Consider the following 15442-nt stretch of genomic DNA (forward strand, 5'->3'; position numbering starts at 1 on the left):
TAGTGTAATAAAACTCTTTCTGTGTAGGGTTTGCATGTTCTCCCCGTGACTGCGTGGGGTCCCTCCAGGTACTGCGGCTTCCTCCCACTTCCAAATGGACCACAATGGAAACAAGCCTTTTGGCTTTTTGTACCATTTGCCTTTTTAAAGCATTACATGGTTTCCATTCTTTAAGGTGTCAATAAACTTTTCAATCAATCAATCAGACATGCACCTTGGATAGGTTGATTGGCAACACTAAATTGGCCCTAGTGTGTTGTCTCCATTGTCTATCTGTGTTGGCCCTGCGATGAGATTGCGATTTGTCCAGGGTGTGTTGTCGCCCCCGCAACCCTGAGAGGGACAAGCGGTAGAAATTGGAAGGATGGATGACATTTTTAAGCAGCTAATATATTTAGTTTGCACATTGTTGGCTTTTTGCTGGATGAATCATTGAAATTTATTCAAAAATCCGAACGGGTACACTTGGGTGTCCCTCCCATTAACCCCCAATAATTTGGGGTTTTCAACTGGGAATCAAAACACATCATTGAACAAACTAATTAGAAATATACATAAACCCTCCATGACTCAGTGTTGGACATTGTAAACCAAAACATGCACAATTTTAGTTTAAAAGCAAAGCAAATCTTATTGCTGAAGAATCTACAGATGGCTGTTCAATTCACTTCTGATCATGCTGCCATGTCACAATAATTGCACATTGGGAGGATTATATCATCCATGCAGATATCCAAGACCAACTAAGTTCATTGAGAATAAATGAGTTAGTAGCAAGCAATGCTGTTACTAAATAGAGACCCAGAGTATAAGTAGTTTGGTTGGATTTCAGTTTGTCAAATTATTTAATGAATTTTGAAGATGTACAGTGCATTTGGTGCAGAACAAAATTAAAGGAGAAGGATGAAGAAAAAAACAATGAAATATAAATATTTAAAAAAAAAAGTATCCAGTGGACCATTAATGTCTCTGGTAGTAACAGCAAATCACACCTCTTTGTCCATTGATATTAGAAACAGAACCAAAAAACTGCTTTTTAATTTTGAAAAGGTAGTACAGGGTTCAGTTTATTTACATACCTTGAACGGGGCCTGTGCTGATTATAGCACAGGACCAAAATATGCAGTAAATGGTGCCGTTAATTAACCTAAGATAGACTGGCAAAGAAACACAAATCTACCATCAAAATGAGTTGTTGATGTTGAATATAGCCAGCAAAAAGGATTCACGGTTGCTCCAAGAGAAGATTTAAATGGCTGCTGGTGAAATCAGGATGTGGATGAAGATGAGGGTGGCTTGCTGCTTACAATCCTGGTTGGTTTGATGACCTAAAAATAAACTCATGGCTGATTCAGTGTCTTTCCCTCATATCCCCATGGCTCACTCACTGAGCATTTCCGAAATGTTATGAAAGCTTGACAGCCATCTTCTGCTCTTTCTTCATCATCCTCTGAGCATCCTTCTCCATTTTCTTTCTCTGCTGCTCCATGGAACGCTTTTCTCTCTCTGCCATCTTTTGTTGTCTGTTGTATAAAGGCAGATTTGCAATTGACTTCATTACAAAACAGAGGCTTGCTCATATGAGAGTAGGGGCAATTTGCTCCTATGTTTGGTAAACGCTGCCACCTGCTGGTCCAAAAGCTAACCGGCAGCCCCATGCGCTGAAACAAAGTATATTACCTGAGCACTTCTTCTGCTTCCCAGGTGGCATCAGACTCATCCTCCCAGGCATTGGTGTTTTCCTGCCAGTTGTCCATTTCACCAAGTTCCGCCTGTGCAAAGTCATATAGTTGCATCCATGGCTAGCACACATACAATAATAGATCTTATAAAGCAAACACCATTTCACTGGCAGTAACCTGTCCGTAAAACTATTGCAATAAGCAGTGTAACAAAAAGCACACCTGTGTTGACACTACCAATTGTGCAGAAATATGAGATAGGAATGACTTAATAGGACTGTAAAGGTGGATGTTCATTTTAATTTATTGTTAGATTATTGTATTGATCATCAACCCAGACTAGACCTAATTTTCAAGTTTGTGTGTGAGAGTAGTTGCTGCAGATTTGAGAAAGATAATTTTGGCATCATAACTGCCAATTTTTTAGGCACTCTAAAGAGATGTGACTCCATGCTTCCAAATAACCTTTTAAGATCTGGTCTGTACGATGAAATAATTAGATGTATTAGCATAATGTACATTTAAGTTCCATAGTGTCAAGCTTTATTGCCCGAGTAATTTCTACAGGCATAATGGCCTAAACTGTTATGCAAAATTTTGAGGTGGATCATTATGTTAATGTGGAAGCAACTAGGATGGCGGCGCGCATGGACACGACGCCCCAGGCTCTCCCCTTAGGTGCATTGCTTTTATTGTTTTTTACACCATGGCTACCATCAAGAAGGCACACCAGAGACTGCACTTACTGAGAATACTCAGGAACAACCACCTCTCTCAGGAACTGCCGGTGCTCCATTGAGAGTATCCTGACCTACTGCATCTGCGTGCGGTTCAGCAGCTGCACGGCCGCAGAGAGAACGGCACTCCATAAGGGTCATAAAGACCGCCCAGAAGATCATCAGATGCCCCCTCCCCTCCCTGGCTGACCTGTACAGCTCCCGCTGTCTCAGGAAAGCACAGCGCATCCTGAAAGACCCATTTCACCCTGGGCACTGCCACCTAGAACTGCTACCCTCGGGCAGACGCTATAGGGTGCTAAAAGCGAGCACAAATAGACTAAAAAACAGCTTTTACCCGAGAGCCATAGTAGCATTAAACAGGCACTGAGTGAGCACAATATGTCCATCATGTGTCATGTTTTTAATTCTTTTTTTTTTTTTTTCGGACTATAATGTGCAATAACGTTATATGTATGTGTGTATATATATATTCATATATGCATCTGTGTGGATTTATATACATATATATAGATACATCTCTCATTTCTATCTTTTTTTACTATTTATATTACCATATTGTATATGCACCTTAGGGGATCTGCTCCAATGTTGTTGTTCTTTGAACCTGTTCACTGCAATAATGACATCCATCCATCCATTTTCTACCGCTTATTCCTTTTTGGGGTCGCGAGGGGCGCTGGCGCCTATCTCAGCTACAATCGGGCAGAAGGCAGGGTACACCCCGGACAAGTCGCCACCTCATCGCAGGGCCAATACAGATAGACAGACAACATTCACACTCACATTCAAACACTAGGGCCAATTTAGTGTTGCCAATCAACCTATCCCCAGGTGCATGTCTTTGGAGGTGGGAGGAAGCCGGAGTACCCGGAGGGAACCCACGCATTCACGGGGAGAACATGCAAACTCCACACAGAAAGATCCCGAGCCTGGATTTGAACCCAGGACTGCAGGAACTTCGTATTGTGAGGCAGACGCACTAACCCCTCTTCCACCGTGAAACCTATATAAAACTCTATTCTATTCTATTCTAAAAGTCATCACACACTTTGCAATCTGAAGTCATCGTTACCTGAGGTCCTATCAATCTACTACAAATCTCTTCAAGACTTACTTTTGTTTTGAGGACTGTATTCACAGAATTAGCAGTGAGCATCATAAAACGGTAAGGGAGATACTGCCATTGTGAGTGTATGTAAACATCTGACCACAACTGTAGAGTGAAAATAATTTCAATTTATAGAACTCAAATGTTTCCCTATGTCATCCATTTCCTAGCTATAAACTGAAGGCTTGCTTGAAGCGTCAACGATGAAGAACGGTTACTCACTGAGGGTGTACCAAAGGTCATCATATCCTGAGAGGCTGCCAGTCTGCTGGAGAAACCTGCTGAGCCGTCAGGCACCAGGTAGTTTAAAGGCTCCCTTTTCTTTAACACTATCTACAAAGTGGAAAACAGAAAACAAATTCAGAACAATAAGGCATTAACAGTGTTACCATCCATCCATCCATTTTCTACTGCCCCATTACTTTTAATATTTTCCCATTCAATACCTTGCCCAAGTATTCAATATTCAATGAAATATACTAACATTTACTATGCATGCTCTGGTAATGATTAAATACACAAATCCATATAGTTTGCATACAGGTGTCCCTCCCGTCATTGGAAAACAACATGACCGTGTAAAACAACATTTACGCTATGTAGGATTATTAATAACTCAAATATTTTAATAGTTAAAATATATAAAAATGGTTTACGACCCATATAGCCACCTTTACACTTGTTTCACCCAACGTAGTAGCCTTGAGTTTGTTCTACTGTAGATGACAGCACTCACTAGTAGCCGAGAGGATCCACCGAGCTACACTTTGCTACATCCTTGGAAATTCCTGTAAGTTGGAACTATGCTTTCATGTGCTGAAACCACAGGTTTCTGTCCTGCGAAAAGTTGGTCAACTTGACAGTCAGAGCTACGAGCATTAGCTTTGTTGGTAAAATTGCATATCTCGCTTTATCACTCCACAAAACTCAATCCACAGGCTCACCAATGTCATGTGGAGCAGATGATGTCTAAAATAAAAATGAGTTAAGAGCTGGTAACAGCTGATAGCAGTCTTGGTAACGTTAACTGGCACGCTGATACTGATACGATTCCTCTTCTGACAATGCTCACGTCAAAGGGTGACCAAAGTGCAGATGTGTTATTGATGAGGCAAAAGTTGAAGATAAAGTGCATCAAAAATGTGTTTGCAAAAAGTTTGTCAAATTGGTTGTTGTTAGTGGCCGTTAGCATTGTTCACTCGTAACTCAGACACTAAGTCTTGCTCGGTGAATATTTATATCAATAACTACAACATAATAACAGAAAATAATATAAATACTGCGGTGTAAAACACTTAATTTAGAACATGTTGAATGTGCTTTTTTTTTTTTTTAAATCCGCAATGTTGTGAAGCCGCAATATGGCGAGGGACAACTGAAAATACATTTAACATCCAACTCCTTGCAATAATATTTAATTGTATGGAAAAAGTATGTACCTTGTGGGCTAGTAATTATTGGCTAAGTACTCTGCCAGCACATTATGCTCTCAGTGCTTTGGCTTAAACAATGAATACGACTGGACAGATTAATGTCCAATATTTTCTTTGTACGACTAAAATAAAGAGCCCAGTGTGGACTCACCTTCTGTGTTTTCCTGATTGTTGGCGTCATGTCTTTGAAGTAGTCGGGTTCCTCATCTACTTCGTTGGGTGGAGGAGAGATGTTTCCATTACCACCTTCAATCTTAATACTCGTTGGTGCGTCTTCGTCCCATGAGCTCCATTCTTCAACCTCCGGCTGTGGGGACTGAGTAGTCCAAAATACAGTTGGAATTTGAATTTAATTATTCATGCATCCCATTTTGTGTTTTTGGAGTTTTCTTTGCCTAAATGTGGATTTAGATCGGGGGATATTGTGGTTTGTGAAGCCCTTTGAGGCATTTATAATGAAAGGCTTTAAAAATAAACGTTTATTGATTGATGCTCTGAAAACCTGTGATGACTGATTTGGGGGATTTGGTGTGGCTTCGCACTGATGGTGAAGCAGCCAGGCCATAAACATGAGGGTTGCTGGTTCGAATCCACTTCACACCTTCCTAGTCACTGCCGTTGTGTCTTTGGGCATGACACTTCACCCACCTTGATTCCAATGCCACCCACACTGGTTTAAATGTAGCTTGAATGGGTTTCTCAATGTAAAGCACTTTGAGTCACTAGAGAGTAAGTGCTATATAAATACAATTCACTTTACTTCACATTGATCGATGAAAATGTATACATGGAAGTTGTGAATTCCAATCTTGTAGTTTATGTGTGTTAATTCAACCTTAACATCAGGGTGCCCAAACTATAATATGTGAGACGTCACAAGTTAAACAAAAAAATTGGGCCACACAATTGACAAAATTTAGCACCCTGTGAATGGGAGCAATGTTGCCACCCTATTGTGGGCGAAGACAAAATCAACAGTCAATGACCACAAATTTCACTTGTTAGTGATGCACAGCATATATGGCCAAATCCAAACAACTTTTCCCACTCATGGTGTAAATTACAACAAACAAATAAAGGCAACACACAAGCGCACATAGCACAACTCCTGCTCATTGCACTTTGTGGACATTATAAAACACTTATACATAGTTTTAAACTACACATATATAAATCCATGCAGTGGTATGCAAAATACTATTTGCATACTTCCCCATGTTTGGTGCATTTTAGCTGCTTGATATTTCTGATTGATTACAAAACTTTAAAGAGGTCGTCAGAGAAAAAAACAAGGTAGGAGTCAAACTTTCGCTTTCGGCCCCGGTCAATTTTTTTTTTTGCCCGATGCGGCCCTGAGTCAAAAAGTTTGAATATCACTATTTTACAAGGTTGAAGGCGATGTGATCAGGGTGGTTTTAACAGGATCATAATGGTCCTGATGGCTTCATCTGGCCAGGATCGTCAGTTCTCACTGGATCGGTTCACAGCAGAGTGTGAAGCGACTGGGACGGGAATCAGCACCTCCAAGTCCGAGTCCCGGAAAAGGGTGGAGTGCCATCTCCGAGTTGGGGAGGAGACCCTGCCCCATGTGGAGGAGTTCAACTACCTCAAAGTCTTGTTCACGAATGAGGGAAGAGTGGATCGTGAGATCGACGGTGTCTTCAGTTATGCAAACGCTGTAACATTCAGTTGTGATGAAGAGGGAGCTGAGCCGGAAGGCAAAGCTCTCAATTTACCGGTCAATCTATGTTCCCATCCTCACCTATGGTCATGAGCTTTGGGTTATGACCGAAAGGATAAAAATCACAGGTACAAGCGGTCAAAATTTGTTTCCTCCGCAGAGTCGCGGGGCGCCCCCTGAGAAACAGGGTGAGAAGCTCTGCCCTCCGAGGGGAGCTCAAAGTAAAGCCGCTGCTCCTCTACATGAAGAGGAGCCGGATGAGGTTGTTTGGGCATTTGGTCAGGATGTACTCGAACGCCTCCCTAGGGAGGTGTTTAGGGCAGGTCCGACCGGTAGGAGGCCACGGGCAAGACCCAGGACACGTTGGGAGAACAATGTTTCCCGGCTGGCCTGGGAACGCCTCGGGATCCCCCGGGAAGAGCTAGACGAAGTGGCTGGGGAGAGGGAAGTCTGGGACTCCCTACCTAGGCTGCTGCCCTCGCAACATGACCTCAGATAAGCGGAAGAAGATGGATGGATGGATGGATGGGGTTTTAATCAATTTCATGCAATGGTGCATGTAAACATACACAATGTTTTCTATGCTGCTTTGCATGCAACAGTATCCAGGTTCTAGGAAAAGATAACTGACCTGCTTTGGTACGGTTAATGAAAAATCCACTGTTGTTGGGAGACTTATTTGATCACCGCTGAGCTTTCGCCCCCTTCCAGATCTTTAAAGTTAAAAAAAAAGAAGAAGAAAAACAGGGAAGAATTAAGGTCATATTTGCATATTAGTTATACCGACGTGTTAAAGGCCTACTGAAACCCACTACTACCGACCACACAGTCTGATAGTTTATATATCAATGATGAAATTTTAACATTGCAACACATGCCAATACGGCCGGTTTAGTTTACTAATTTGCTAATTTAAATTTACCGCGAGGTATCCTGTTGAAAACGTCGCGGAATGATGACGCGTACGCGTGACGTCTCGGGTTGTAGGATACATTTTTTTCCAGCCCGATCCAAGCTATAAGTAGTCTGCTTTAATCGCATAATTACACAGTATTCTGGACATGTGTTGCTGAATCTTTTGCAATTTGTTCAATTAATAATGGAGAACTCAAAGTAGAAAGATGGAGGTGTGAAGCGGTGCACTGCAGCTGCTTTTAGCATCACAAACACAGCCGGTGATTCCTTGTTTAAAATTCCCGAAGGTGAAGCTTTACTATGGAACAGAGTGGTCAAGCAAACATGAATCCCGACCACATGCCAACCAGAAGGTTTCGGTGAGAAAATTGTGGTAATAAGTCGGCTCTTCCCGTAGACATCAGCTGAGCTTGCGTCCTGCTGCAGCTGCGTGGCTTCCCTCAGAGACACTGGCGGTCACCACAACCGTAACCGTGGCCACACCCCTCCGACTTTCAGGTACCATATAATCTCACTAAAACACTACTAACACAATAGGCAGATAAGGGATTTTCCAGAATTATCCTAGTAAATGTGTCTAATAACATCTGAATCGCACTCACTGTCCTCGCCTTTTTTTTTTCCTAGTCCTTCACTTTCATTATCCACATCCACAAATCTTTCATCCTCCCTCAAATTTATGGGGAAATTGTCGCTTTCTCGGTCCGAATCACTCTAGCTGCTGGTGGCTATGATTGTAAACAATGTGAGGATGTGAGGAGCCCTACAACCAGTGACGTCACGCGCACATCGTCTGCTACTTCCGGTACAGGCAAGGCTTTTTTATTAGCGACCAAAAGTTGCAAAGTTTATCGTCGATGTTCTCTACTAAATCCTTTCAGCAAAAATATGGCAATACCGTGAAATGATCAAGTATGATACATAGAATGGACCTGCTATCCCCGTTTAAAGGCCTACTGAAATGAGATTTTCTTATTCAAACGGGGATAGCAGGTCCATTCTATGTGTCATACTTGATCATTTCGCAATATTGCCATATTTTTGCTGAAAGGATTTAGTAGAGAACATCCACGATAAAGTTCGCAACTTTCGGTGCAAAGAGAAATGCCCTGCCTCTACCGGAAGTCGCAGACAATGACGTCCCATGTTTGATGGCTCCTCACATTGTTTTTAATGGGAGCCTCCAACAAAAAGTGCTATTCGAACCGACAAAACGACAATTTCCTCATTAATTTGAGTGAGGATGAAAGATTTGTGTTTTCTAGAAAAAAAATTTTTTTTTAAATTGTTAAAAAAAAAAAACGCGATTGCATTGGGACGGATTCCGATGTTTTTAGACACATTTACTAGGTTAATTCTGGGAAATCCCTTATCTTTCTATTGTGTTGCTAGTGTTTGAGTGAGTTTAATATTACCTCATAGTCGGAAGGGTGTCTCCACGGGTGTCTTGACACGCAGTGTCTCAGGGGAGTCGACGGCAGCTATGGACGGCACAAGCTCAGCTTTTCTCCGGTAAGAACTGACTTTTTAACCACAATTTTCTCACCGAAACCTGCTGGTTGATATGTGGTCGGGATCCATGTTCTCTTGACCGCGCTGTGATCCATAGGAAAGTTTCACCTCCAGGAATTTTAAACAAGGAATCAGCGTGTGTTTGTGTGGCTAAAGCTTCCCAACTCCATCTTTCTACTGTGACTTCTCCAATATTAATTGAACAAATTGCAAAAGATTCAGCAACACAGATGTCCAAAAAACTGTATAATTATGCCGTTAAAGCAGACGACATTTAGCTGTGTGTGCGCGACGCTCATACTTCCTAAAAACCTCTGACGTTTTGCGTACACGTCATCATTGCACGACGTTTCGAAGACGAAACTCCCGGGAAATATAAAATTGTAATTTAGTAAACTAAAAAGGCCGTATTGGTATGTGTTGCAATGTTAATATTTCATCATTGATATATAAACTATCAGACTGCGTGGTGGGTAGTAGTGGGTTTCAGTAGGCCTTTAAATAAGAAAATCTCATTTCAGTAGGCTTTTAAAGTATATTAAAATGTATGTGTTGTTTTAGCTGTAATTGTTTTAATTGTGTGTTGTGCTTAATGCATTAGAGACTGTTAAACATTGTTTTAACATGCTGCTTATTACTTACCTGCACATTAATCTCTTGAAGAAAGAGAGCAAACTGGCTAGGCAGGTGCAGATTTTAAATAGACGAAACTGAGTGATGGCCATGGTGGTAAAACTGCTCTGGAGGAGGGAAAATAGTCAATATTAGAAATGTGATCTTGACTTTGCATATAATAATGCAGAAAGATGTGACCAAAACATGCAACCAGAGCAAATAGCCGAATGCATGTAGCAAAGAGAACAGCATGCAACCTTTCACAAGATATACATTAAGACATTTTGAGGGTGTCCGTTTGGGTTTTAGCATTAATAATAGCAATCTTTCCAGGCCACAGCAACATTTCGAACGCATAACCGTTTTGTTCATGTATTTGCCTACCGCAGCTTGCTAGCTTAGCCAACAGAAAAGCATGTTCCGTAGCGATCCTTCAACGGTCTTGGCAGGTGACAAAACAAGTAGCTAGGTATTAAATGAGCGCCATGTCAACACAAGGGTAGTAAAAGCTGCATTGTCAGGTGCTGTTTCATGACAGAACTCCAGTGTGGCGTCGCTCATCCTCGTCGAGCGGCTGCCATCTTGGAGCTGGGAGGAGCAGGAACTAGGAAACACCGCATGCACGTTGCCTTCAAGGAATGAAAAAGTGTCGGAAATTTTATGTGTTAAGGAGCTGTTTTCTTGTATTTGGTTATTTCATTGCATGTTTGTGTCAATTACTTGTCACAACATTTTTGGATGGATTAAATACAAAATTAACACTGTCTGTCCAGCTCAATACCTGTAGAACAGGATGTGTACTTGGTAATACTGTGGTTAATCATCTGATGTATGCGGATGATTTAGCCATCCTGTCTCCTAGCAGTGCTGGCTTTCAACAGCCGCTGAATATATGTACAGATTATGGTTTAAAATCTGATGTGAAATATAATGCAAAGAAGAGTGTCATCATGACCAAAAGCTCAACCAAAGAATGAGATTCCTCTACAGCAGGGGTGTCAAACTTGAATACATCCATCCATCCATCCATTTTTCTACCGCTTATTCCCTTTCGGGGTCGCGGGGGGCGCTGGCGCCTATCTCAGCTACAATCGGGCGGAAGGCGGGGTACACCCTGGACAAGTCGCCACCTCATCGCAGGGCCAACACAGATAGACAGACAGCATTCACACTCACATTCACACACTAGGGCCAATTTAGTGTTGCCAATCAACCTATCCCCAGGTGCATGTCTTTGGAAGTGGGAGGAAGCCGGAGTACCCGGAGGGAACCCAAGCATTCACGGGGAGAACATGCAAACTCCACACAGAAAGATCCCGAGCCTGGATTTGAACCCAGGACTGCAGGAACTTCATATTGTGAGGCAGACGCACTAACCCCTCTGCCACCGTGAAGCCCCAACCCGAATACAAAGTGGGCCAAAATTTAAAACTGAACAAAGCCGCGGGCCAAGGTTGAACAAATTAACCTTTTAATAGAATATTAAACAAGCAAGGCTTATGTAGCTTTATAGTCACATACAAAATCGAGTTTCAAATTATAATAAAAAATAATAATAATAATAATGAGTAAAAAATATCAATGGCATATCAAATGAAATGTAAATAAAAATTGGGGGAGCGGGGTTTGGTGGTAGCGAGGGTGTATATAGTAGCGTCCCGGAAGAATTAGTGCTGCAAGGGGTTCTGGGTATTTCTTCTGTTGAGATTATGTTGTGCTACGGTGCGGATGTTCTCCCGAAATGTGTTTGCCATTCTTGTTTGGTGTGGCTTGACAGTGCGGCGCATATTTGTAAACGTGTTAAAGTTGTTTATACGGCCACCCTCAGTGTGACCCTTATGGCTGTTGATCAAGTATGCATTGCATTCACTTTGTGTGTGTTAAAGCAGCATATATTATGTGACTTGACCGGCACGTTGTTTGTATGGCGGAAAAGCGGACATGACGACAGGCTGTAGACGACGCTAAAGGCAGTGCCTTCAAGGCACGCCCCCAATATTGTTGTCCGGGTGGAAATCGGGAGAAATTCGGAAGAATGGTTGCCCCGGGAGATTTTCGGGAGGGGCGCTGAACTTTGGGAGTCTCCAGGGAAAATCGTGAGGGTTGGCAAGTACGAGTATCAGCGGTGAATGCAGTGTTACAGAGGCATCGCTGCTGTATAATACTGGCGGGCCAGCTGTAATCTTAATTTGATATTACCTCAAGGGCCAAATTAAATTACACGGCAACCCGCGGGCCAGAGTTTGACACCCATGCTCTACAGAATCTCCTCTCTGGTCAACAAAAGCACCTTGAAGATTCTAGCAGGAACTCTCATTCAACCCTTTTTCGATTACGCTAGCACCTCCTGGTACCCCAGCACCTCCAAAACCCTCAAATCTAGACTCCAAACATCCCAGAATAAGATAGACCGGTTAATTTTAAAACTCCACCCCAGATCACACCTCACTCCAACCCACTTCTCCAAAGTGGGCTGGCTCAGGGGGGAGGACAGAGTAAAACAACTTGCACTGAGCCTAGTCTATAAAATCCGCTACACCTCCCTGATACCGAAGTACATGTCAAACTACTTCCTTAACGTAAATAACCGCCATAACCACAACACCAGGGGGAGCTCCACAAACCACGTTAAACCCAGATTCCGATCTAACAAAGGTCTTAACTCATTCTCTTTCTATGCCACATCAATGTGGAATGCACTCCAAACAGGCATAAAAGTAAGTGCATCTCTATCCTCCTTCAAAACCGCTCTAAAACAACACCTCCAGGCAACTTCAACCCTTTACTAATACCCTCCTCCATTTACAGCCCATCTCCCCGGATTATAAATAACCTAATGTAAATAATAAAATGTACTTCTAATGTATTTACTTGCTTTTATGCTATCTGAACTCACTATGTTCTCTGCTGGCTGTATATATCCTACTGTAAGACCTACATTGTTTCAATGTCCATTTCTCTATTGATGCAATTGTTGATGACTAAAGTACTGATATCAACCAAAGCTCCTCATACCACCCCCCGGATTGTAAATAATGTAAATAATTCATTGTACTGTATATACTATGATGATTTACCTGTGTGATGACTGTATTATGCTGATTGTATATATTTATTCCATGAATTGATTAACGTGGACCCCGACTTAAACAAGTTGAAAAACTTATTTGGGTGTTACCATTTAGTGGTCAATTGTACGGAATATGTACTGAACTGTGCAATCTACTAATAAAAGTATCAATCAATCATGATATGTAGAACAAGAGAAGACGAGGATCTCTCTTTTCCTTCATTCTATCTGTCAGGAAAGGTGCTGAGTGTGTGTCATAAAACTAAGTATCTGGGGCACATCATTACTGATCTATTGGGTGATGATGATGACGATACAGACAGCGGCATATGCTGTATGCCCAAGCCAACATGTTGAGAAAGAAATGTTATTATTGTACAAATGATGTAAAGATCAACTTATTCAGAGCCGATTGCACTCCTTTGTATACTGCCCCCCTATGGGTAAAGTATAAGCAGAAAAGCTTTCAGAAGCCGCAGGTTGCTTACAATGATTGTATGAGGCTTCTCCTGGGAATTCCAAGAAGCGCCAGTGCAAGCCAGATGTTTGTTAGTGTTGGGTTGCCCACTTCCTCAGCGTTGCTACGCAACCTTATGTATAAGTTTATGTGTAGGGCATCTGAGTCTGAAAATGACATAATCACTGTGTTAACGTACCCTGGCTGCAGTTCTGTTAGCTACTCATCTGGACTGTGGAACCATTGGCACACATGTTTGTATGTTAGAAACTGACATTTGGGCTTTACGTTTCTTTTTATTGTTTTGTTTTTTTAATGTTTTAGTGTTTTGTTTTGTTTTTAATGTTTTGTATTGTGTTGTTTATATGTTTAATGGATCTTAAGGTCTGCAATATAGATTGATGATGATGAGGATGATCACTAGTGTCTCAAAGGGCTGCACAAACCACAACACAAACCACAACGACATCCTCGGTAGAGCCCACATAAGAGCAAGGAAAACTCACTCCTAGTGGGACGTCGGTGACAATGGTGACTATGAACCGAAAGCAATGGATGTCGAGCGGCTCCAACATGATACTGTGAAAGTTCAATCCATTGTGGATCCAACACAAACATGAGACTCCAGCCCAAAGTGGATCCAACTCAGCAGAGAGAGTCCCGTCCATAGTGGAGCCAGCAGGAAACCATCCCAAGTGGAGGCGGATCAGCAGTGCGGATATGTCCCAGTTGATACACAGGCGACCGGTCCATCCTGGGTCCCGGCCCTGGACGAGCGGCCCATCCTGGGTCCCGACTCTGGACAGCCAGTACTTCATCCATGGCCATCGGACCGGACCCCCTCCACAAGGGAGAGTGGGACAGAGGAGAAAAAGAAAAGAAACGGCAGATCAACTGGTGTAAAAAGGGAGACTATTTAAAGGCTAGAGTATACAAATGAGTTTTAAGGTGAGACTTAAATGCTTGTAAATGTTTTGTTTTTTTATATACATTAATGTATAGAAAAAAACAAAACATTTATCAGTTATAATTATTGACTAGGCTTCACGGTGGCAGAGGGGTTAGTGCGTCTGCCTTACAATACGAAGGTCCTGAGAAGTCAGGGTTCAATCCATGGCTCGGGATCTTTCTGTGTGGAGTTTGCATGTCCTCCCCGTGACTGCGTGGGCTTCCTCCCACCTCCAAAGACATGCACCTGGGGATAGGTTGATTGGCAACACTAAATTGGCCCTAGTGTGTGAATGTGAGTGTGAATGTTGTCTGTCTATGTCTGTTGGCACTGTGATGAGGTAGCGACTTGTCCAGGGTGTACGCTGCCTTCCGCCCGATAGGCACCAGCGCCCCCCGCGACCCTAAAGGGAATAAGCGGTAGAAAATGGATGGATGGAATTATTGACTGATTTTGTCAAAAACTACCGTATTTCCTTGAATTGCCGCAGGGCATATAAGTATATATGCGCCTGCCTTGAACTACTCAAAACTCGCTACGCAAAAGAATTAGCGCATGCTTAGTATTACTGCCTGGTCAAACTTATGACGTCACAAGTGACACATCCCTTGTCATCATTTTCAAAATGGAGGAGGCTGATTTCAATACCGGTAATTTGAAATCGCATAAAGGGAAGAAGATAAAGAGCTATTCAGTAAGATTTAAGGTCCAAGCTTACATCACACTCAAATTTTTACTGCATGCCTTAAGTAAGTGCCGGAGTGAGAAGAGGTTTTAAAATAATTAGCGCATGCTTACTTTTACCGCATGCCTTTGGTAAGCGCAGGAGTGAGAAAAGGTATTAAATTAATTAGCGCTCCGGCGGCAATTCAAGGAAATACGGTAAATACGATTTGCTTTAATGCCGTTTTTGTGAGTGCTTAAACCAGGGGTGTCCAAAGTGCGGCCTGGGGGCCATTTGCGGCCCGCAGCTAATCGTTTACCGGCCCGCCACACATTCTGCAAAAATTGCAAAATTGATAGTATTGCAAAAATAAAAATAAAAACATTTAAAATAAATTAGAATGAGGTGAAATCTAATGAGGAAAAAGTGGCAATGTTGACACAAAGCTGCCATGCAGGCATTTTTTTCCCTTTTGTCTTTATTTTCTTTTTTTTCCACTGCTCAAAAAAAAAGGACAAAAAAATCTATGTTATAATGAATTATTACTTAAAAATTATCACTTTAAAATGTTTTATGTGGAAACATATTGCGTGGTTGCCATATAAAAACATCAACG

General features: G+C 42.1%; 1 protein-coding gene across 2 annotated transcripts; it reads right to left on the reverse strand.

Moving 5' to 3' along the window:
* Positions 1 to 1003: 1003 nt before the first annotated feature.
* On the reverse strand, positions 1004 to 10297 carry ebag9 (estrogen receptor binding site associated antigen 9). 2 transcript variants are annotated; one of them, XM_061916409.1, is made up of 7 exons: positions 10071 to 10297; positions 9714 to 9806; positions 7276 to 7357; positions 5115 to 5279; positions 3753 to 3863; positions 1681 to 1772; positions 1004 to 1523 (listed from the first exon to the last, which is right to left on the reverse strand). In XM_061916409.1, exons 2-7 carry the CDS (start codon positions 9794 to 9796, stop codon positions 1406 to 1408), a joined length of 651 nt encoding a protein of 216 aa, XP_061772393.1. In that variant the 5' UTR covers positions 9797 to 9806; positions 10071 to 10297; the 3' UTR covers positions 1004 to 1405. The 2 variants fall into 2 exon arrangements, with proteins under 2 accessions (XP_061772393.1, XP_061772392.1); XM_061916408.1 differs by having other exon boundaries at positions 9714 to 9811; positions 10071 to 10296.
* Between the last annotated feature and the right edge of the window lie 5145 nt (positions 10298 to 15442).

Source organism: Nerophis ophidion, linkage group LG11 (assembly GCF_033978795.1).
Source record: "Nerophis ophidion isolate RoL-2023_Sa linkage group LG11, RoL_Noph_v1.0, whole genome shotgun sequence".
Lineage (NCBI taxonomy): Eukaryota > Metazoa > Chordata > Actinopteri > Syngnathiformes > Syngnathidae > Nerophis > Nerophis ophidion.

What these genes read in the sequence shown, in the direction of transcription:
- ebag9 (XM_061916409.1), bottom strand. Translation starts at nt 9,796, where the DNA reads ATGGCCATCACTCAGTTTCGTCTATTTAAAATCTGCACCTGCCTAGCC. An exon ending in TTCAAGAGATTAATGTGCAG is followed by an intron (nt 7,358 to 9,713) that starts GTAAGTAATAAG and finishes TTAACTTTAAAG; the next exon opens with ATCTGGAAGGGGGCGAAAGC. An exon ending in CATTAACCGTACCAAAGCAG is followed by an intron (nt 5,280 to 7,275) that starts GTCAGTTATCTT and finishes TGGACTACTCAG; the next exon opens with TCCCCACAGCCGGAGGTTGA.